General features: G+C 28.3%; 1 protein-coding gene across 3 annotated transcripts; it reads left to right on the top strand.

Moving 5' to 3' along the window:
* Positions 1–19,653: 19,653 nt before the first annotated feature.
* Positions 19,654–25,156, top strand: LOC112276422 (uncharacterized). 3 transcript variants are annotated; one of them, XM_024507715.3, is made up of 10 exons: positions 19,654–19,976; positions 20,285–20,457; positions 20,701–21,140; positions 21,459–21,564; positions 21,938–22,639; positions 22,813–22,933; positions 23,541–23,751; positions 23,883–24,044; positions 24,178–24,266; positions 24,492–25,156. In XM_024507715.3, exons 1-10 carry the CDS (start codon positions 19,864–19,866, stop codon positions 24,631–24,633), a joined length of 2,259 nt encoding a protein of 752 aa, XP_024363483.1. In that variant the 5' UTR covers positions 19,654–19,863; the 3' UTR covers positions 24,634–25,156. The 3 variants fall into 3 exon arrangements, 2 of the variants coding, with proteins under 2 accessions (XP_024363483.1, XP_073396040.1); XR_002968011.3 differs by having other exon boundaries at positions 19,724–19,976; positions 23,541–23,777; XM_073539939.2 differs by having other exon boundaries at positions 19,724–19,976; positions 23,541–23,777; positions 23,861–24,044.
* Positions 25,157–25,436: the final 280 nt, after the last annotated feature.

The following is a 25,436-nucleotide window of genomic DNA, read 5'->3' as shown; positions in this document are numbered from 1 at the left end:
AAGACAAAAGAAAAGAAAGACTTGATAACAAAGAAGATACTAAGAACAATATCAGTTTAGAAGTGGATAATCCATAAACTTCTAATACGCTTATGTCTTGTCAAGAGAAAGGGGTAATCCACTCTTACTCAAGAAAAAACAAAGCTCTGATATTGTAAGTGGACTCTTGTCAATCTGTCAAGGACAAAGACTCGATGAGGGAAAATATACACCAAAAGGCTATCTCAATATAATAAGTCAAAATATAAACAAGTAGGTATATTAAAAGGAAACTGGAATGGCTATTGCCACAAGACAAGAAACTAAAGACTCTTGAACCTGGACTAGAAGCAAGAAAGGAGTTGACAAGAGTGAAGAAGCCTTCACTCTTGTCTCTATATATACTATCTAACTAGGGGCTACGTGGCGACGTTCTATAGGACCTCCAATATGTGTTGACTTTGTAGGACACATGCCTTGACTTACAAGGCAAGTTTTTCTACGTGTGGGCCACATAGTTAGTTTGATCTTCAAGCTAACAACATGTGTGGCACATGGCCAACTTATTGACCACGTTTCTAATCCAAAAAGTCAATTAAAGACACCTATGAAGTCAAAGCAGCGTCTAGGAAGTTTCTAGGAAGCTTCTATATTAAATATTATACAATTAACTTACTTTTATCTACTTTTACTTACTTCTACCTATTTCTATATGTAATTATTAGCTTACATGATTATGGCCGTGACATCAAGAGAAATAGAAGAGATGACTTGAGAATAAAGAAAATACTAAAGATAATATTAGTTTAAAAGAGGATAATCCGCAACTTCTAATATGCTTATATCTTATTAAAAAAAGGGGTAATCCACTCTTAATCAAGATTAGACAAAGCTTTGATAATGTAGGTGTACTCTTGTCAATCTGTCTTGGACAAGAACTCAATGAAAAAGTAATTTAGACAAGTGAGCCTTCATTCAAAGAAAGATAACAAAATATAAATAAACAAATATGTATATTGAAAGAAAAACTAGAATGGCTATTTCCAAAAGACAAGAAAACTAGAGACCCTTGAAACTAGACTGGAAGCAAGAAAGGAGTTGACAAGAGTTAAGAAGGCTTCACTCTTGTCTCTATATATACTATTTAACTAATGGCTACATGGCGATGTTCTATAGGACCTCTAATATGTGTTGACTTTGTAGGACACATGCTTTGACTTACAAGGCAAGTTTTTCTACGTATCGGCCATATAGTTAGCTTGATCTTCAAGCTAACAACATGTGTGGCACATGGCCAACTTGTTGACCATGTTTCTAATCCAAAAAGTCAATTGAAGACACCTATGAAGTCAAAGCAGTTTCTATAAAGTTTCTAAGAAGCTTCCATATTAAATACTATAGAATTAACTTACTTTACTACTTGTATATATAATTACTAGCTTACATGAATATGTCTGTGACAGATTCATATCCTTAATAGGCTAGGATCAAAGAGTGTAGATTTTTTGGCTATAGTTTGGTGCAAATTTTGTGTGATTTGGAGTTTTCATGAAAGAAATAAAGGCATTGAAAGTTAAGGTATTGATTTTTTTTGTATTGTAACTCTTTTGGATATAATGCATGTGTGCAAAAATCAGTCAAGGATCGGCGATCAAGGTTAGTGAGAGTACTTTTCTAACTATATTTTTTACATATTACTTAATAAATTTTAAGTTGGCCTGAAAGAGATATAAGAAGTTGAAGTCAATACTTGCAATCTTAAGATAGTAAGTAACTTGATTTACTAGTTGTTGTGTTTAGAGCTATATCTTGAGCAATTTGATAATATTTTAGATCAAAATTTTTATGAATGTATATTATCATATTATTAAACTTAATATATAATTTTTTTACTATTTAAAATTTGAAATTGAGATATAAAGAAAATAATATTCGGGTACTTATAAATTAGGATTCAAAGCACCTGCTAGGGCTTTTAAGATGCCAGACAATGTATAGGAGATTTATAATTTATTTATTTATTTATTTATTTATTTTTAAATTAAGCTTAAGAATAAAGTCTATATTATTTAGAAATTTGAGAAAATTTGAATGGTTGGATCAAGAGATGTGAATTTTTAAAGTTTAGAGAAAAAAATCTTTTATAGAAGAAAAGTATTTTGAAAGGCTTTTGCTCAAATTTGAGTATTTTATGCAAAATAAAGGAGATTTTGGATGCCAAGATTTTATATATGTATTAAAAATAGAATTATAGAAATATGATAAAATTATAGTATAAAGATGGATTTTTATAAAAAAATTATGGATTTTTTTTGAACTGATTAGAAATCAAGCTTATCAACAAATAATTTAGTTATGACTTAATATAACAAAGGATGTTAGGACATTTCTAGATACTTTAGAAAGCCTTATATATAAAGTTTTTTAAATATAAATAGATTTTATTAGTAGAATATCTTTTAATCCTATTATATTTATTTGGCCTCTATAATAAGAATATATCACTTATTAAAATTTGTCTAATAAGTTAAAGATAAACTCTCTACAGCTAGGTATTCGATGGATTTCCAAATAGAAAATCACACTATATGACAATTTATTAGTAGCTTCTGGAAGAAGTTAATTATATGGCACTCATATAGATAACTTGCTTTACAAGTTAAGACATGTGTCAAGCAAAGTCAACACATGTTGGAGGTCTCATAGAAGATTGCCATGTAGCTCTTAGCTAGATAATATATATAGAGGTAAGAATAGGTATTTTTTTTTTATTCTTATTAATACTTTTTTAGTCCTTTGTCTTGTTTCAAGACTTTTTAGTCTTCTTATTTTTGACATTAGCCATTCTAGTTCAATATATTACCATCTTTGAGTGATTTCTTAGTCTTTTCAAATAATACAAGAGTGTACTAAAGATTTTTTTTTTTGAGATTTATATCCTTGACAGTTTGACACAAGTGCTAATTTATTGTTCTTGGCTTATTTTAAAAGTGAAAAGATTATGCCACTTCTATTGTTATATTTTGAAAGTTGTTAACTACCTATCTTTAAACAAAGAGTTTAATTTTTTAATACTAATTTTTATTTTAAAGAGAGTGGATAATCCTCCTTCATAGAAATTTTTATTTGATATTAGAAGTTGTAGATTATCTTTCTTTAATTTAAATTTTTGGATTTTCTTAAGTAATCTATGAAAAAAAAGATTATAAATGCTCTTGTCAACAAAAGTAAGAATAGGATTGCAACTATTGAAGATCTTTACAAGTTTGTCAATATTTTAAGAATATAAATCTTATATATTTCTAATTTGAATTAGAGAGACATTATTCCTATACATATGGAAGAAGTCCAAAATCTATGATATTGTATGGAAAGAAGATGGCTTAAAAAAATATTGGGCCTCTGACTTTTATTGATTGCTCTACTATCATGTATCTTTAAAATGTGCACAACACTCCATAAACAAGATTCTTTTAAAACTCACTTGCCTCTCATATCAATAATTACTTCTTCATTAAAAAATTTTAAAATAAAAACATGATAAAAAAACCTCCTTAGAAAGCCCTTATATCTCTCTTCCAAAAGAATTGCCATCCTTTTAAAATCCTAAATTCTACTCCCAAATCTTAAATCCTAATCTCAAATCCTAAATCCTAAATCCTAAATCCTACTCTCAATCCTAAAACCTACTCTCAAACCCTTATTATTATTATTTATTTATTTATTTATTTATTTAAATTTGTATATTTCTTTTAAAAATAATTGGATTGAAGATTCTAGAAGATTGATGCTATGTCATTTTAAGCCACCACCAACTTCTTGCTTCTTCTTTTTTGAAGAAGTTATATATTAAACTATCAAAAAGACGAATGTATAGAAGGTGTAAGCATCACATATCATCTTACTTTTAAGGAAGATTTCTTACTTCCAATCATAGGCAATAAGTGTTGTTGTCACCCAATATGATTTCTTAATACAAGCATTATGAAGCCAACCCTCTAGATATCCTCAATAAATTAATTGAAGATTTTTAAAGAATATTCTCTCTTCTTCTTTCCTATATGCTACCATGGGGTTTTGAATTTGAAACATTTGAAGTACCATCCAAATACCTTATCATCTATCTACCTCCATAAGCTCTAAGCCGCCATTTGATGTCTAAAACCTCAATTCTTCTTCTTATAAGTTTGTTGCTTAATCTCTTCTTATTCTTTAAATCTCTATTTTTCACAAACTATATATTTTTTTTTATAAAAATTTATACACTTATTTATAGACCTATTAAAAAAATTACAAAATTTTAGATTAAATGGATACTCTAATAATTAATCATCCTAGAACCTATTTATCTATTATATAAACTTAGTTTTTTTTTATTTTTAACAAGTACAACACTTCTTGATAATAAAATAATATTATAAATATATCTTTATTAATCTTTATTCTAATATAATTAATTAATTAATTAATTAATTCTAAATTTTAATTATTTTTTAAAAATATTTTATTTAATAAAAAAATATAAATAAAAAACTAATATATTTCATAGTTCTTATCTAATTTTTACATATTATGGACAAATATGACACAATAATGCCAAGAAGATGTACAATTGAAGGAAGCAAGTAGATTAGCCTGACAACCAAATTCAAGAGGCTTGCTTCTACAAGCACAAAAAAAGCAAGGATTAATGTGCCTAAAATTTTTGATAGAATAAGATCAAAATTTTGAAGATTTCTATAAAAAAATAAGTTCTACTTAAGGTTGTATCTTTTTTAATACCTTATTGGATTTATTCAAGTAGAATTTATATATGCACTTCTATTAAAAATTATTCTTTTTTGATTTGTATCTATAATTAAAAAAGATTTACAAGTACTCTATTATTTGAATTCATTCTTGAAAGTATTTATAGCTACATTTAGAGAAAGTAATCAAAAAATGGTAGTAGAGATTAAACTTATATTGTTATGACATGGATCACATTCAACCATCACATATGCTATTGAATTCCAAAATCTTGCTTGTGACATGGATTGGAATGATAAAGCACTAATCAATAAATTTTGACATTGATTAAAAGATTATGTAAAAGATTTATTTTTGACAATGCCAACTTCAGATTCATTAAAAAAATTTATTGCTCAAGCCATTGCATGTGACAATCAACTCTTAAAATGATGTAAAGAACAAAGATTTGATTGAAGAAATATAAGTCAAACTATAGCAACACCTTCTAAGTTTTTAAAAGCTTACATTTTTAGGCCAAAGCTTATACAAATTGACACAATATATTTTAAATCTCTTATTTAGCAAAAAAAAATTTATCTTTCTTAAGAAGGTTTGTGCTTATATTGTAGAGAATCCAAATACACTTCTTAACATTATTCAAAGAAGCAAATAATCACAAAATAAAAAGCATGGTTGCTAAAGAAAATAATATATTCGAAAACAAGTTTTTTTTAACTACAATAGGAACCAAGTAGTTGAAATCTTGCTTAACACCTAATAAAGGTCATATTCTCTCTTTAGATCCTTCATCTTATTTTACAATAGAAGTTTATTTAGGACTAAAAATTCACAAATTCTTAGCCTTATTAGATTTAAGAGCCTCAACTTATTTTATAGATAAAGACTTTGTGAAAAAACAAGAGGTATTGTTAGTTAAGAAAACTAAATTTGTACATGTAGAAGTCATAGATAATTGTTTGTTGTCTTTTAGAGATGTTATCTATAAAATTATTCTTTTAGATGTTGTAATTATAGATTGTAATAATATAGTAATATTTATTATAATAAGATCTCCTTTTAATCCAATTATTTGAAGATAATCATAATTAATAAAATATAATCTTTAAAAAAAATTAGATTTCTTGTAACATTATTTTTTTTTTGAAGTTTAATCCAAAATTTTGTTAATCAAATAAAAATACATAAGCCTAGTATATCTAAATCTTTACTAATAGGTATAAAAGCTTTCATTATTGTAGCAAAAGAAAGATCATCTTTTTCTATATATATTCTAGCTATTTTTAGTAGTATAAAAATATCAAGTAGTATTTTTAGCTAATATCAAGATTTTTAGACTATTTTTGAAAAAAATACAAATATTCTTTCAGAGCATCAATCCTATGATTGTACAATTGATCTACAAAAAAGAGTTCAACCACCATTTGGACCGATCTACAACTTATTGCAAAATGGATTGGCTGCACTAAAAGAATATATTTATGAGAACTTGACTAAAAACTTTATACACTATTTAAATCTCTAGTAGGAGCTCTTCTCTTATTTGTAAAGAAAATAGATGGATCTCTATAGATATGCATAGACAATCATGGATTTAATAAGATCACCATCAAGAATAGATATCTCATACTTTTGATTTCAGGACTTCTTGGCTTACTCAATCAAGCAAAGATTCACATAAAAATAGATCTATGAAGAGTATACACCTTGATCTGCATCAAAGAAGAGATGAATGAAAGACTACTTTTGAAATTAAGTATGGACATTTCAAATATAATGTTACATCTTTTAGACTCACAAAAGCACCAATTGCTTTTCAACATCTCATGAATGATATTTTTTTGTGAATTTCTTGATGATTTTATTATATGTTATTTAGATCACATTCTAATCTACTCTAAGAATACAAAAAAATAAACTTTATGTTTATTGTGTATTATAAAAACTTAAAGATGCAAGATTATATGCTAACATAGAAAAGTCTGTATTCTAAATTATTCAATTTGATTTTTTAGGATACAATATTTTTAACAAAAGAATAATGATGGATCCAAAGAAGATTTAGACTATCATGAATTGAAAGATTCCAAAAATAAGTAGAGATGTACAATATTTTTTGAAATTTGCCAATTACCACAAGATATTTATCAAGAATTTTTCTTAAATTTTGGCTCTTCTTACACATTTGATATGTAAATATAAAATTGAGTAGAATAAAGAAGTTGAAGTATCTTTTGAAGTCTTTAATACAATATTTATTTTTGTACCAATTTTATATTGCATCAATCTTTTCAAGATATTCTTCATAAAAATAAATGCAACAGATTTAAGTGCATGTATTATTTTGTGACAAATAAAAGCAAATGACAAGTTCTATCTAGTAGTTTTTCTTTCCGAGAAATTTTTAGCAATCAAAATTAACTATGAGATCCATGACAAAGAGCTTTTTGCAATCATGAATTTAATTCAAGAATGACATCATTATCTAAAAGGTACTTCAAGTCTAGTCACCATATATACAAATCATAAGAATCTCAAGTACTTCATATTGGCATGTTTTTTGAATTGTTGCTAGAACTGTTGGAGCATGTCTTTATCATGATTCAATTTCAAGATCACTTATTGATTGAAAAGACAACAAGATTTTTTAAATATTTTTTTTTTAGATATTTTTATATTACATCAAAAGATTGAGATGCAGTTTTTGATTAACAAAGAATAATTCTCTTGAAGCCAAAATATTTTTATCTTTGAGTAATAAAATCAATATTGGCTATTGATTCAATCTTTGTTAAGCAAATTCAATCAAGTATGTCCTAAGATCCTCTTGTTTATGATATCAAGAATAATTTTTTTAACTCCTATGATACTTTTAAGTTTGAGTTTAAAAATAATTTATTATATTTCAAGAAACAATTATATATTCCAGAAGAAAAAGCATGATTACATATTTTTCAAGTCCATCATGACTTTTCAATAGCTAGATAATTTGAATAAAATAAGAATTTAGAACTAATATCTAAAGTTTTTTGGTGGCTTTATATATAAGAAGTAGTTAAAGACTTTATATAATCATATATGATATTTTTTTTAAATCAAAAACTCCTTGTCATCAACCTTATGGACTTCTTCAACCAATATCTATTGTAGAAAAATCATAGTCTTTTAATTCTATGGATTTTATCATGGATCTTCTAGTCTTAGATTTATATAATTATATATTTTTAATAGTAGATTATTTTATCAAGATGGCACATTTTATACCATATATAAAATCTATCACAGGTGAAAAAATGAATTAATTTTTATTTAATAATATTTATGGCTACTATAGATTATCGAAGGATATTATATCTAATAAGAAGATTCAATTTGTATCAAGATTTTGAAGAATAATTTTTAAAATTATAAAGGTGGATATAAAGCTCTCTTCTACTTTTTATCTTCAAAATAATGGGCAAAAGGAATGAGTGATATTTTTAAAATAGATAATTTTAAAACAAAAGTTTTGACAAATTGCTTATTAAAGCTACATGCAATAATAAAGAAATAGTTAAAGAAAGCTCAAAAATGACAAAAGATCAATACAGATGCTTATCACATGAAACAACCACAATTTAACGTGGATAACAAGGTATAATTATTTGTTACAATATTAAGACTACTTATCTTTGTGACAATTTGGACTATTTTAGGCTTAGATCTTTTTCTATTTGTAAATAAGTGAATCTTATTGCTTATCAATTACATCTATCAAAGTCTATGGAGATCTATCACATATTCCATATCTCTTTTTTTGAGCCATATAAGGCAGTAAATATCTTAGAAAGATGATGAATGTCACATCTTTTTATAGAAGCGGATATTAATTAAGAGTTCAAGGTTGAAGAAGTATTAGATTTAAGGTTGTGCCAAAATAAGTTGGAATATCTTATTCATTAGCATGGATATGATATTAGTGAATACACATAGGAGCTAACAAAGAATCTTGCAAAAGCAACAAAGAAGATTGAGGCTTTTCATTGATGACATCTATCAAAACTAAGATGAATAATTGTAAGATCTATGAAAGATGATGATTGTTCTTTGAAGAAGTTATCCCTAGAATGAGACATAATATCATAGACATACACATTTATACCAATACTTACTTATATGATTGAATAGAAATAGGTAAATATAGATTAATTTTATAATAACTTTCAAAGTAGCTTCTTACAAGCTTTATTGATGCGGTTTTGACTTTACATGTATTTATAGTTGATTGGTAGGTTGAAAAGTTCATCAACAAGTTAATCACTTATCACATACATTGGTAGCTTGTGAAAGAAGCTAATTATATGGCATACATATAGATAACTTGCCTTATAAATTAAGATATGTATCTAGCAAAGTCGACATATGTTAGAAGTCCTATAAAAGATTGCCATGTAACTCCTAGTTAGAGAGTATATATGGAGACAAGAGTAGGCATTCTTCACTCTTGTCAATACCTTTTTAGTCCTAAGTCTTGTTTCAAAACTTTCTAATCTTCTTGACTTTGGTAATAGCCATTCTAGTTCAATATATTATCATCTTTGAGTGATTTATTAATCTTTTCAAGTAACATAAGAGTGTATTAAGAATTTCTTTCTTTGAGATTCATGTCCTTGATATCATTGAAAATTTTAATAAATACTAATCAAAAAGTTATATTTTTAAAGTTAAATTTGAATCTTTAATTTTTAAATAATAATAAAAGGCATATAGTATAAGTTAAGTAAAAATACTATTTTTAAGCTATTTAAATTAAGAAATAATAATAAAATTATTTTAAAATATAATATTTTTTAAATTATATTTTATTAAATTATATTTTTTTAAATCATATTTTATTAAATTATATTTTTTTAAATCATATTTCAAGTAATAATTATCATTAATTTAAAGATATAAATTAACTTCTATTTATTTATAATATAATTTTATGTAATAATAACTATTTTAATATAAGTATATTAAAAATTTAATTATAGTAAAGATTATTTTATTTAATTAAAGTCAAAAGAACAAAGCTAAAAAAAATCATAAAAAAAGTATTAGAATTAAAAAAAATATTTGATAAAAGAATAAAAATTAAAAGATAGAATTTATAAAAATAAAAACATACCAAAAATAATAAAAAAAATATTAGTAAAAAAAGAGAATCAAAATTAATTTATTAATACAAACATAATATAAGATTATTAAAAGAAATAAAATTTTAATTTAAGATTATTGAAAGAAAAAAAGTGTAAATAAAGATCAAATTATGTATTAAAATATAATAAAATATGATCAAAAATAATTTAATATATTTAAATTTTTCATTCTTATCTTTTTTACCTTCAAATTTTAATTTTTTTAAAAAAAATAAAAGTCTAAAGTAGTCTTTTAGATTTTAAATTAAATTTGAAGTACAAAACTTATAAAAGATTAGTATAGTTTAATATATATTTATTGAAAATAAATAAATTTTATTAACATATATTATATTTTTTAAATATTCTTTTCTATATGCTAAGTTTTCAAATTAAATCTTCAATAACATAATCAAAAAAAATTTTAAAAAGATATGACATATATATATTTTTTTGTTTTAATATTCAACAAGTAGATAGATTGAAAGATATATTTGTCCTACTTGGAGTGGCATTGGTTTGTAAAAACAACTAAATGTTGTACTAACTTCTTATAAAGTATTCAACATCTATACAAATATAAAATTTATTATAATTTAAAACTATTATGCTAGAATATAGAGCAAAGCTATAGACTTTTAGATCAAAAGTATCAATAGTCTAGTAATAAAGCTGAAAAAGATATTAGAATGTTTATAAATGTGTATATATATATATATATATATATATTCTTATTTTTTATTTGCCTTAGAAAAAAACAACAATAAATTACATAAAATTATTTATATAAAATTATGTGTATACTTATTATTATTATAGTATAGTCATTTAATTTTATGTGTTATTTGAATAATCATTATATTATCAAATGCAAAAATACCTCTTAGTAGATTAAAATACTAAAAATTAAGTGCAAAGATCTGCAATTATATAATTAAATACTTTTTACATGTGATTAAAGAATTTAGATAAGTGTAAAGTAAATAGACAATTAGGTATCACTAAGATAATAATTTTTTTATTATTAATTATATATGCTTTTGACATTAAGTAAAAAATATTAAATACTTAATTTGATTTTTTAATAATTTAAATTTCTATAATTTAAAAAAAAACGATTTATAAAAAAAGAGAAGAAAAATAATTCAAATAAATTAATTTTTCTTAAAAATAAAGAATATAGACAATTATTAAAACGTACCAAGAAATTTTAAAATCTCATATGAAGAACAAAATATAAGATAAACTTAAATACTATTATAAATAATTTTAATTTTTTTTTATATAAAAAAATAAAAAAATATATCCAACTTTATAAAGTCCAAAATATTGTAAAATATCTTTTAATGTTATCAAATTCTTGTTTGATATTTTAGGTTAAATTCACAAAAATATTAAATAAATTTTTAGTAAACATATGTTATATGTAAAAATAAATTAAATAATAAATTAATTTTTAAATCTAAAAAAATATTCTTAAAGCTTTCAAATTTATTTATGAATAAGATATTATTTACATTACCTTGTCATGTAGCATCATATGCCAATTCTTGTCAAATGTATAAAATTTGGTTTACTTTACTTTACTTGATTTTTATCAATTGAACAATTTTCGTTGGTTTTTCTTATTAGTGTCAATTAGGGTTTAAAGACTTAAGTAGAAAATTATCCTTCACATGACATTCTTGTCAAGTTAAGTCTTGTGAGCGATTTTAAAAAAAAAAAACCATTGTTATAGGATTTTTCTTAGCTAGGATCTTTAATATTTTAGTAAAGCTTGTAAGGTTTTTTCTATATAAGCTTGCACTCTTGCATTCTTCTTTTTGTTGTATAAAAGATAGTTTAATTTACTTTAATTTATTTTTTTCATCTTTGGCTCAATAAAAATGTTTTTTTCTTCTTAATCTTGTGTTGTAGTAAATTAGAATATAGTAATTATAAAAATAAATAAATAAATAAATTATAATATTATTTTTTAGAAATTATTGTATTATTATAATATTTTATTTTTAATACTGGATATATTGAGGTAATATAATGTTGAGTACCAAAATATACTAGTACTAGACTACTATATTATGTGGTTTCAAGTATTATTTTTGCATGCAGTGTATAATAAAGTCATGGTGCAGGAGTCCATCAAGACTAGAGGATACATTGCAAATTAGAAGGTTCATCTTGATTATTCTTATATTGTAAGATTACCATTAAGATGAGGAAGTTTGTCAAATCAATGCAATGTAGTGTATTGGTGTTGAATTGGGACACTAAAGAGTTTGTATAATGCTAGTTTATATATATATATATATATATATAAATATATAGTTTGATGTAGAAGGTCACATAATTTGTACTATTCATGGAGTAGTGATGGATTGGATGAATTTTAGTATGAAGGCAATTAATTGAAAACATGGTTAAGGTGTCACAATAATTGAAATCACAAGAAGGTTCCATAGATGGTTTAGATCAACAATAGGTGGATTTTCATGCATTTGTTGTAACATCACCAAAGTAGTCAACAAAGATTTCTTTGCCTTGTTTGCTTCTTTCAAAGAATCATAAAACTTGTACACAAAATAGATTAAAATTAGCAATAGATATTGATATCTATTGGTGCAAAAATAGCAACATCTTTCAAAAATCATTGTAAACTTATAATATACAATTATAGAAGTATGTGCAATCATTAGAGCTTATGCAATTATAAGAGCCTATATAATGATAAGTTTATACAATAACAAGGCTACATAGTGATGGATGATTGAGCAATTATAGAAGTCACATGGTTACAAAAGCTAATGCAATAATAAGGTGAAGGTGCATAATTATAAAAATTCTATAAATAAAAAATAAAAAAATAATTATGTGTCAAAATTTGGAAGTTCTTTCTAATAGCATATGAACAATTTTAGAATTAATTTTATATTTATTTATTTAAGAAAGCCAAAGATATTTTGGATTTATAAATTAGATGTCATTTAAAATACTTAAATTATATTTATTCAATATTTTTTTCTTTCTAAGTGAATTCTAATCATTTTCTTTTCTATATTTTATATTTTTAATTTTTTATTACAAACTTCTTTTATTATTAGAGATTCTATAATTTGTGACCATTAATTATAATTTAGTGCTAATTTCTTTAATTCCTTTATGATTTGTAACCTTTAATTTTATAAAATTATATAAAATATTTTGAAGAATTTTTATTTGGTCTATTTTTAAAATGAAATTAAGTTTTAGACTTCAAAATCATAAGTCCAATCAATTTCCATGTCCTATATAATTTTAATAAAGAAATTTTTGAGTTTTATAGTATTAGTAACTTGGTTTATTCTTATGGCATTTTTCAATTGCCGCATGTGTTAGTTTGAGTCATTACTTGTGCAAAAAATGGTATACAAGACCTCTCTCTATAAGTTGTTAAATAGTAGCACTACTTCTACTGCAACTAGTACAATAACTATAGTAGTTGCCAATGCCATCATTGGCATGTGACTTTCTATTATAGCAAGTTATATTAGAAGCTATGATATTCTAATTATAGAAGCTTTTTTTAACACAATAATATATTAAATTTGTAACCTTATCAAAAGCTCTTGTATATTTGCATTTATTATTGTATTTCTAGTATTCATAGAATAAACATGGTTCTTCATCAATTTTAGGATATTTCTAGTAGATTCATCTTTTTCTTCCAAACTTTTGTTTGATATTTTTATAAGATTATAATGTAATTTTTCTTTACATCCTTCTTTTATAATGGCATTGTTTTTGGAAGTCATACCAATCACGACTAATAGTTTATTGAATATTACTTCTAAGCAAATAATCCTATTCAACATTCAAAAAGTCTATTGTTGTAAATCAAATGACCATCTTTAGCATGGTCACCAAATTATTTGCTCTTAGGTTGTAAGGATTAAGTAATACAAAACTAGACAATAAGAATTATTTTTGTGGATTATTAATTTGTCTGAGTAGCTATATATTATCCTTAAATAACTACAAGATACTTCACAAAAATACAATAGCACTAAGTTATACAAATTCTATATATAATCAACTATTCTTTTATTACTTTAATGACCATTGTTTGTAGTTACAAATACAATCTGAATGCCTTCTAAGGCTTTATGCAACTAATAGAATTATGGTATAATTACACAAATTTTCTATTACCAACAAAATAGAGCAAGTTTAGACTTCTTTAATTATATTTAAGTATCTAAAAAACTTTCTTAAATATTACTCAATTTTATTCTTATGCTATAGTGCTACTACTTATTATTGTAGTAAGTTCTATTGGTATAATTTTAGTTGATAAAATCCATTAATGTCACCAATAGTGCTAATAGAGGGCACTTCAAATTGTATTGCTTATATAATTTTATTTAGTTTAGATTGCATACTTCTTGATTAATTTTTAATACTTGATATATTATATATGGCAATCTTTATTTATACAATAGTTATCACATGATGTAGTATCAAGTACAAATTTCTATCAAATATATGAAATTTGATTTAATTTAACTTAATTTAACAAATCTTCATTCACTTAGCATTTTTTGTTAGTTAACCTTATTAGTATCAACTAAGATTTAAAGACTAAGATGGAGAAACTTCATTGATTATACATTCTTATCGACTCAAATCTTGTGAGTGGTTTAAAAGAAAAAAAAAAAACTTTGTTGAAAGATTTTTCTTGGCAATAATGATTAGTCTTTTGATAAAAAATTTAGGATTTTTTTCTATAAACACTTTTACTCTTGGATTTTTCCTTTGTAATAAAAAAGATAGTTAGATTTAGAAATGTTAAGATTTTCCATCTTTCCTTGAAAGTGTATTGCTTATGCACTTGTAGTTGCTTAATATTGCTTAAATTTTAATTAATTTTTGTCATTCAATGTATTGTATATGGAAATTTTAATTTATATAAAATATAATTAATAATAATCTTTTCTAATTATTTTCATTTACTTTAATAATATAATTATTTAATTATTTTCTTTAAAAAAATATTAAAAAATTTTCATATTTTAGAATTGTTAATAAAATATTAAAATATATTCATATATTAGGTCATATTTAATAAAAATTCTATTTTTTATATAAAATAAATAGATTATTTTCAATAAATTATTAATAAAAAATCATATTAAAATTTAAAAATAGATTTAATTATTTATTTAATATTAAAACCATAAATATCAATTTTAAATATAAAAATTTTAAGTAATATTTAGAATATTTATTGATTCCAAAAATATCACCAAATAAAAGAATCTTCACTAAAACTATTGTACTGGAGTTATTTTATATCAATATTTAATTTTAAAATATATATATATATATGTAAAAGGATATTATGTCTATTTTTATAATTTATATTAAAATTTTTAAAATATATATTTATCAATTATAAATATTATATTTTATTTTTAAAAAAAATATTAAAAAATTACATAGAGAAGAACAAAGAAATACAATAAAAAATACGTATTATTTTTTATAAGCTAATTTGAAATTATTTAGATATTATTCTTATTTATTGGAATTTAATTTAGATAGAATAGTTTTTAATAAAAAATGAATGTAAAATTTTGTAAGGTTAATATCTTATTAATACCAATTCTAAATATATATATGTTATTATCTAATTATATAATTGCATAAATATTTTATAAAAAATTTATGTTTTATAAATTTTATCTCTATTTTTTGGAAAGCTTGGATACTTGTATTAGAAAACATTTTTCTATTCAATTAGTGCAATAAAAGAATGGTATCTTTAGTAAAGACTATAATTTATTAATATATTTAGATTAATCTATTAGTACCAAAACAAAAATAATTATATTCTTTGGCTTAAAGTTTTTAATTTAAAGAATAATCTTTAAAAATTAGTTTATGCAAATTTCTTAAATCAAATATGATATTATGTAGTAATTTATAATAATAAAAAAAATTAAAAATTAAAGATTTATGTTCTTTATTAAGAATATTTATATATGAGACACTATTTTTTATTTATATAAAATTTCTCTCTTCACAAAAATAATTTTTAAAGTTCTTCAAATAAAAAAAATTTAAGAAAATTCTACAAAATATATATATATATATATATATATATATATTATTTTAAAAATATTATTAAAGTATTAGTTTATTAATTTCTATTTGAATTTTTTGAAATACAATCTTTTTTTTTATCTTCAAACATGATTCTATGTCTTTGACTTTTTCAAACACACAAAGAGTATAGACTAAAGTTTTAGTTCAATACTATTTATCACTTTGACCACCATTTGATATTTAAAAAATCATTTAAAAGGATATATACACAAGATAGGACTTATAAGTATTTTTTTCATTCAAAACGTATTGCACATGTAAAATCTGAATACTTGTGTTATTTTGGAATACAAGATTATGCACTAATATTTTGATTAATATTAATATTCTTATTAAATATTTCAATCACTAAACTAAAATAAAAACCTTACAAGTTGCAGAAGATGCACTAGTTAAGTATATTATTATTTAAAAATATATAAATACTTTTATTTAATATAAATAGACCAGATTATGGTTTATCATAAATTTACTAAAATTTATTCACATAATTTCTGTAAAAGTTACATTATGTGGATTTATATGTTTTTGAATATATATATAGATGATATTTTTTTACTATATTTTTGCATATAAAATCAATTCTAAAATATTAATTCAAATATAACAAAGAAGTATTAAAGTATTCAAAAATTGAAGAATATTAACGATTCAAAAATAACTAAGAAGCATGTAAGGATCTTACATACCAATATACATGCTTGTTATTCACATGTTTAAACTTGATGTGAAAATTTTTATAGTATTTAATTTTAAAATTTTGTTGCATCATATATATAATATTTATTCATATTCATAGATATAGTATTTGATTTGTTCATTAATCCTCTAAAATCTAAAAATTATCAACAACTAATCAAAATTTGAAGAATCAACTTTATTCTATAGTATGTAATTGATAACCTTTGATTTCTAATAATTGATTAATTTTTATTGTCTTTTATTATTTAATAGTGATAATTAATAAAGCACACATTGTCTATATTTGAAAGGCCATATTGCCCCTAGGACCACATGGTTGCTTTGGTGAATGGAAACAAGACATAATCAAGGGCTCTAACAAGGATAATTCTCATCTTGCTTTTGATGCCCTACCTCTAATAATTAATAGCCTTTATAGAATATATATATATATATGGGAATGTTAAATATACCAAATCTTTTATTGAATAGATCCACCTTTGAAGAAGAATTTGGTAATCATGATGAATGTGATTGATTTTTATTGGTTGCAAATTTAATAATAGATAAAATAATCCAAAAATCATTATATTTTCATAATAGTTAGGATGAGTGGATTGATTTAGTAAAAACTTGGATCTATTTAACGTTCCTTTATATATATATATATATATATATATATATATATTATAAAAATGATATTAATAAACAAGAGAAATGTTACGTATACATGTTATAATATTTTGGATGATAATAATTATACTTGATGGAGTTTTATTTTCATGTTTTATTCACATGTTCATATATATATATATATATATATATAATTTAGAGAGAGAGAATTTAAACTATATGTATCTAACTCTATGCAATCAAAGATTAATTCTATTTTAATAAAAATTCACTACAAAATGATTTCAATAATTTAATCTAACATGGTTTCTGTTGATTGTACAATAAAATGTATTGTTTCGTAAATCTAACTATGCATTATACAAAAATCATGTTGGTAGTATTTTTTGTTTAAAACTGCAATATAAGTGAGTTTTATTTTTGAGTAAGACAAAAGTATTACATGCAATTAAAATATTAATGGTACTGATTTTGATATGTTGTTTGTCTTGTGTTTATTTATTACCCTTCATTTTTGTGATCTAATTTAATTAAATACTCTAAGACGAATTTTATCATTATTAGTGATATTTATTTTCAGAAATGTAATTTTTTAAATATAGATAAAAGTTGTGATTGTAATTAATTTTAATATTTTTTATTTACATAATTTTGATTATACATAATTGTGTGAAACAATTGTAAAATCAGGATTTAGTGATTAATAATGCTAGTGGTACCATAAAAAATGATCACGAGGTTTTAAATATTTATAAATCTTCACAATATAAATTGACTTATCAAGGTTTAAATTTGCCTTAAGTAATTATTAAAAGATATATCTACATGTTTTTATATATGTTTGATTTTTAGCTTGTTTCATAAATTGAGGAAAAAAAAAAAAAAAAAAAAATACATCAGATAGTCACCTCAATAAAATAGAATATGAACATTCAGACCTGTATTCAAAATTATTTAGAACTATATTAAATTAATACATAATTACGTTCTATTTGCACCTGAAAGATTGAAAATATATAAGTTCTTAAATAGCATGCCCAATCAATCCAATTCAATCTCATTTAATGTCGCATAAAAATCATCACACATCCATTCGTATATATATATATATATATATAGATATATTACAATAAAAAATACAATAATTTTACAAAGTCATTAAAAATCATAATTATTTGTTTAAAATATATAAACAAAAACCTTAAACAAAAACTTTATCATCAGACAAACGTTTTTTTTTGTTTAATGTTTTTAAGTTTTGATATAAGGTAATATTTGCACTTTATGAAAATATTCCAAGTACTTTGCTCTCTACGAGTCCTTCTAAATTCAAACAAATTATTTCCATACAACCACACTAGCCACATTTTACCAACTGCTTATCTGCACATTCAGTGGAGATTAAGGTTAACAACTTCTAAACCAACAATGTTGCTATTATTTATTATTAATATTGTTATTTTTCAGACAATGCTTAATATAATCAATTGTGCACAAGCCCTAGTCATAATTGTCCAAAAGAAATCTCATGTCCACAGGGGCACAGGTTCACTCATGTCCTCATGCAAACATGCTGACGTGGACCAAAAAAAAAAAACAGTTGGGAGCTTCACACGTTAGCGAATGCACGAGCAGTCCGAACGAAGTCACACCAACGAATAACCAAACGAACGAGCGAGCAAGTTATAGTCACGATAACTGTCGTGGGCGGAAACGCGAGTGGCACGTCGGCCTCCGTCAGAAAATGGGCGTCATTCCCGGAAAGAAAAAACGTCGTGCGCTGGGTTGACGGGGGGGAGACGAAGGCGTCGACATCCTGGACCGATGACGGAAGTCCGCCGCGGTCAGGCGGAAGTTCGTTTGACGAAAGCGGGGACTGACTTTCGGTGGGGACTTGAAATGGGAATCAGGTGGAGCTGGGAATCAATGGCATTGCGGGCAACTGCGAGCACTGTAAGTAGTCCCCCGTAGGAAAGGAACGAAAGTAAGGAAGGCGAGGTGGAGCAATACTAGGAGAGCCAAGACTATCACTACTGCCGAGTCTCGCCACCACCACCACAGCTATCGCTCGCCACGCTCTCAGGGGAACGCTTTCCTCCCCCTCGATGGATCAAGTATTTCGCCTGATGCGCCTCGATCTTAGTTAGGAGTGCACTCGCATGTGCGCTGCGGATTTTGGTTGGGAGCTGAGGTTGGAAGGGAGGGAGTAGTTATGTGACAAGAGCGGGACGAGTGGCGAGTACTGGTTAATTTGAATATTTCCGAGTGGGAGTGGCGGAAGGTTGTGATAGGGAAAGAGGGGGTTAGGCGGGTGAGTGGGGAAAAGACCTAACGGAGGCGCGAGGGAAGGGAGTGGGAGTGGGAGTGATGTGATGCGGAGGAAAGGCAGAGGGGAGGTATTGAACGTGCAGTTGACGTGGGAGGAGAGGTGGAGAGAGGTATTTGGTAGCGTTGACGTCTATGTGCCGCATTGTTGCGTGGGGAGAACGGTGGCGGTAGAGGTAGCTCACGGAGTCCCAGAATGCCGCTGTTCAAGCGGAAGCCGTATGTTCTCAGAAAACCGCCCAAAGATCTTCTGCGTGATGAGGACGTGTTTCAAGTGCGATTTACCAAGGAGGTTTTTCGGGATTATAAGTATCCGCCTTTCCGTTTGTTGTTTTTTGTTCCCCTCGGTCTTGGTTTGTGTAGTTTTTTTTTTTTGTTATCTTATTATTTGGTGGTTTGTTTGAGGGTTCTCTTCATGGAGTGCCGGGACGATTTTTTCCAAAACCCGGTTGTGGCAATGCATGGGTCGATCAACTCCTTGCGAATTGTTCGCTCTCTTGGATATGCACTTATGTCACTTCGTTTGTGTTTTTTATATTTATTTTTTGTGCTTCAATGGATTGAAGCGGTGGTCTATGTTTCATTCCTCTGATATTTTTCCTTAACTGATAACGTAGAGAGTATTTGAGCTGCATGAAGTTGTATCGGCGGAGGGTATGGACTTGCAAAGTCTCAGGAAAGTCCAACTTAACTTACGAGGAAGCGTTGGTCTCTGAACGCAAAGCTACAGAGAAAGTACAACAGTTTCCGAAGGAATTTATGGGGCCCGTTTTACGCATGGTTCAATCCAGTACGTTGCGTTTTCTCTTCTTTCCCTCGACATGGACTACATTGACACTATCTTTGGTCATTACTTGGTGAATTAGGGTACATATTTTTTCTTGAATATTTTCAGCAATGGCCAGGCGGGGGATGTTGGTGTCATCGAACTGGAACTTGATGTTCGTGAACTTTCTTTCTTGATCAATCCACATAAAGGGCCTGCTCTGGTTCTTTCGAACATATCTCTGAGGAATTACGATTCTGTTTCCAGGTGCTTTGCGCATTGATGAGCTGGTGGATGGAATCTACAAAGTTTTTAAGGAAAGATTTGTTCCAGGAGAGGAGGTCATAGGGGTACGAGACGAACTTCTAGGAGCGTGTCGGATCTTAAAAGTTTTTGATCAAGGAGAAGATGAAAGCCCTTTGTATGAGGTTGCTTGGTTGGACGAAGACGGGAAGAAAACGGGTACCTCTCAGACAGTGGCGGAGAATTTGCGGCGCAAAAAGCAACCATTCTCGCGAGTTCTACTTAAAGCATTCATTAGAGAGTCAGCTTCTTCAGGCCCCTCCCGGAACTCTGCCCGGTTTGTGCATGATAAACTTGCCCGAAAGTTCAAAATACCTATCCCGGTTACTGAACGACCTAAAGTTGCTGCTGAGAAGGATTCAAACCGAGGTTCATCATCCAAGAAAGTCGAAGCAAGGGTGGAAGTAGGCGTTCTATGACTGCATTGCAAATTCCAATTGCGTTTTTGGCTTTCTTGATTATTTTTCTGCCAAATTGCGCGGATTTGTTACGTTCATTGTTTTAAGCACCTTGCAAGCTATGGCTGCTTTTCTTTCGTTTCTACATAGTCGTTTTAGCCCAACCAAAGGCGTTTTTGTTGTTTGAATTACTCCATTTTCTTGGATTATCTAAGAAGCTGAGTAGGTATATTGTAAACTTATTAGTTGTGTATTTTTTTGGTGATGGTATAATTAGCTGTACCTCTATTATCTCTTGTAACTTGTATCAACATTGTAATATAGGCTGCGGAATTACCGAATGGATTACAAGGGGTTAGGAAGAGAAAGAGAAGCGAGGCGGGCAGCGTCAGAAAAAAGAGTGATGTCAAAAGACAACACGTGGAAAGAGGTGTGCACATACTTAACAGCTGCTCTGGATCGTGAATTTTAATCTCCTCCAGTGGTTTTTGTAAGTTGTAGAAGTAGTGAGTCGTGCAAGATTCACCTTGAAATATATTTTGGAACGTGTCGGTGGAGTGATGAATTTCTTTGCAGACAATAGGGTTGAAGCCAGAAGTTTTCCTGTTACAAAGAGATTTTATGTTGAGATGTTTGTCGTTTGAGTTGTCTCAGTGTAGTGTCTTCCGAAAGCAGGTCTGGAGACCTTCATAGACTACTGAAAAAACGACCTGGCACATTTTTGCTGCACATGAACAAATTTGTACTGCGTAGGAACGGGTTTTAAGGTGTAAAATCTTATTTCATGTAATGCATTTGTGCAGTGATACCACAGCCCATTCGCTACCCGATTGAGGATACTCAAGTTAAGCCGGCAGCAAGTGATCCTCCTCTGTCTGACCGGCCAGTTCCAGCAACTGACTTCCTTGTTCCTGTGGAATGCACTGGCAACATGTTGATGGTTTGGGACTTTTGTTGCTTGTTCGGCAAGGCTCTCCTTCTCTCTCCCTTTTCATTAGAGGACTTTGAAAAGTCACTTGACTACAGGGAAGGCGAGGCTCCATTATTGTTGGAAATGGTTCATGCTTTGCTCCGAGCAGCTTTGACCGATCCTGCTCTGAGGGACGAGTTTCTGCATAAGAGGAAGAAACGAATAGAGGTCACAATGGCCAATTGGAAAGATGACCTCTGTGATTTCTTGGAGCTGCCCAGCCAGCAAGACGAACCCAGTAGTGTAATTTCCATGATTCGGCAGGGGTATTTCAAGCAAGTAAAGGTTTCCGAGAAGGTGAATATCTTGCAGACATTAGTTAACAATTGCCTCAATTCTTCCATCAGAACTCAGATCGATGAGAACATTGCGGAGTATCAAGTTCTTATTAATCAAAAGAGGGAGATTGAGGCGGAAGAAGTTAGGCGAAGAAAGGAAGAAAAGGAACTTGTCAAGCAGCAGCGGACAGAACAAGCAAACGGCATAGGTGTTGGAGACGGTGAACGAGGGGAGAGTTTAGAGAATGGGGAGATAGGTATGTGCAGAAAATTCATGTTGTCTTGAAAGTTTAAAGATTGCTTTTTCAACCAGTGGAGACTTGTAGGGATATTTAGTATGTCTATATTCAATATCTTGTGGTTCTATGTGAGGCTTCTTTGAGCCTGCTGTTGAGTGTTTTCGATTAATCGTGGTCTTCTTGTGGTACAGAGGATGATGAAGATGAGGATGCCGAGGAGGTGACAAAAGATAATCACCCGACAGGTTGGAAGGTGAAAGGCAAGCGAAACTCATTTGGGAACCATTCACCAGTCAACAACGGGTTTTCAGGGTAAGTCTGCTGTGGTTTCTTGCATTCGCAAAGTTTTTAAAGAAGCTACGTCAAAAGAACTCGTTTTATTTCTTGACCATGCAATTTTACTCACAGCTAGTGTCTAAGACTGATGAATGGAATTAAACGTGCTCATAGATTTGGAGAGGGTACAATTTATTTCATTCTAATCTTATTTTACGTGACTCATGGAAGTGCTTTGCTCAATCCACTTTGGAGTGATAGTAATCCAAACCTATATATTAGGATTGATGATTTGACTATGATGTCTTGTGTTCTCATCATAAAGTTCTGACAGCCTTCTTTTAATGCTAGACTCAACTAATGTGACCTGTTATATATTGAATGGGACCTTGTTGTTTTGGACTTTTTTCTGCGATCATCGTAATACTAACTGCACACAGTAAATTCTACAAAATTCCTACGATAGACCAAAACGTACCATGCGCTAGATCCCTTCACCAGGTTCAGAAAAGTTTAGATGTGTAGAAGTTGCTTCAAGACTGTAAATACTTGGACACGAAAGATCTTATAAGAATTTAAATGCACGTTGCTTACTTGTCAAGTAGTCCAAATTTCTGAATCAATTTGTGTTGTAAACCGACAGGAAAACAGAAGCTAAACAACCTGTATCAGTTAGTCGTTCTAGGCAAGACCAACTCAAGAGAAAGGTAGAGAAGAAACTTGCCGAAGAGAAGGAGAAGGAAAGACAGAGAATTGAGGAGCAAGTTAAGTTGCAGGAGAAGAGGAAAGAGCAGGCTGAGGCCTTGGCGGAGCGCAAATTGCAAGAGCAGAAAGTGTCTGAAAGACAGAAGAAGGTGTATATCCTGGTTCCCTGCATACGGTAACTATTGCACTGATGCCAGCAATTTTGAAAATGTTTAAGTCCAAAGTATGGGCGCAGGATGTTTTCCTTATTCATTTTAGTTTCTTGAATAATCTCCTGCAGCTTGAACAGTTGGAGCGAGAGATGGATAAACTATATGTTCTTACAATGCCACTTGGGAAGGATCGCTTTCACAATCGTTTCTGGTTCTTCAATAGAGAGGGTCGACTTTTTGTGGAAAGCGAAGATTCCTCACGCTGGGGTTACTACGCTGCAAAAGAGGAGGTGCGTCTTTTCGCCAGTCGGTCTTCTCTCTCCTTGGGCATTGATCCCTAGCGCATGATCTTGGATCTGTTCGTTGGTCTTTCAAAAAGGATTTATTTTCTCCGTTTTACTGAAGATTTTATTTTGTGTGTAGCTTGATGCGTTGATAAATTCCTTGAATATCAAAGGAATAAGGGAGAAGGCACTGCACAGGCAGTTGGAAAAATATCAAGTCAAAATTAGGTGAATGACTCTTTCCGTCCTTATTACTGGAAGTAAATTCTCAAAGATCTTCGACTAGGACCAAGATCGCGGGTTATATATCATTTTCTGTATTCAAATCAATATAATATATGGTATAGACAGATAAGCAGATAATAATCACATTCGCGAATCATCAATAGCAACATATTGTTTAGTTACTATTTCTGATTATCTGATACGAACCTGTTCGTGGTGGCAATGCAGTTGTGCGTTACAAAAGAGATCCAAGGAGCTGGCACAAAGGTATGCAGTTGAAGAAGCTTCTGTGAGACGTTCAGAGCGAGTCCGCACAGCTCCACGGCTTACTGGGTTCCTGGCTTACGTGAACAAGTTGAGGCCTTCGTAAGCAATTTAAATTCTATGTTAGAATGATACGAGGGAAGTAATTGACAGCGTCAGCTCAATGACCTCTGCGACAGGACAACCTATTGCACGATTACCTTAATCAACATTGAATCCTGTACACTACCAGTGTACAGTACCTCGCACGCAGGAGTCTTCGCTTGCTGCAATGCAGTCTCGTTGAAAGATTATGCCTAACGCAATTCAGAAAATTCAGTGACAATGTAAGTAGGAGTTGGTCATACTGGGTTACTACTGTACCGACTAATTAGGGGTCACTTCATATCAAGATCTACTTAGATTCTGCAAATTCAACTGTTGATTTTGTATTTTCAAGGGTTTAGAATAGTTCGACTTTACTTTAGCAGGAAACTCCAGGCGTAATTCAAGCACTTACAGGCCCGAGTTAAGAGTTCTCGCATTAAAGACACCCCATTCAATTTTGCTGGGTCTTGGCAAAGGATTTGAAACACAATTCTGTGTGCTACATCTCCAATTATATTACACATTTGATCACATTTTGAAAATTTGCTGCATGGCTTGTAATTGATCACCAAGTGGAACAAATGATGACACAGAAACCGACCCTAGGTGCTCACAAAAATTCTCCTTTCACTCGAACATTCTTATCACAGCATCCACTCTGCAATCGGATCGTCAGGCCCACCTCATCCTCCAAGCTTGCTGACAGAAGGATAGCTTCTAAAGTAGGTGCATTGTGGCGGGCCCCAGCACCCGAACGAGACGCCGCAGAGGCTCGGTCAATCCGAAGGTGCAGGCTCGGCATTACCACGAAAGCCGTAGAAG

The sequence above is a fragment of the Physcomitrium patens genome, chromosome 2 (genome assembly GCF_059467195.1).
Source record: "Physcomitrium patens ecotype Gransden chromosome 2, ASM5946719v1, whole genome shotgun sequence".
NCBI classification, from domain to species: Eukaryota; Viridiplantae; Streptophyta; class Bryopsida; order Funariales; family Funariaceae; genus Physcomitrium; species Physcomitrium patens.
Note: the sequence above shows the minus strand (reverse complement) of the source record. Positions and strands in the feature narration are given on the sequence as shown.

Coding starts and splice junctions, on each gene's coding strand:
- LOC112276422 (XM_073539939.2), top strand. CDS start 19,864: ATGCCGCTGTTCAAGCGGAAGCCGTATGTTCTCAGAAAACCGCCCAAA. Junction 22,640..22,812: donor TTTAGAGAATGGGGAGATAG/GTATGTGCAGAA, acceptor CTTGTGGTACAG/AGGATGATGAAGATGAGGAT. Junction 23,778..23,860: donor ATCCTGGTTCCCTGCATACG/GTAACTATTGCA, acceptor TATTCATTTTAG/TTTCTTGAATAATCTCCTGC.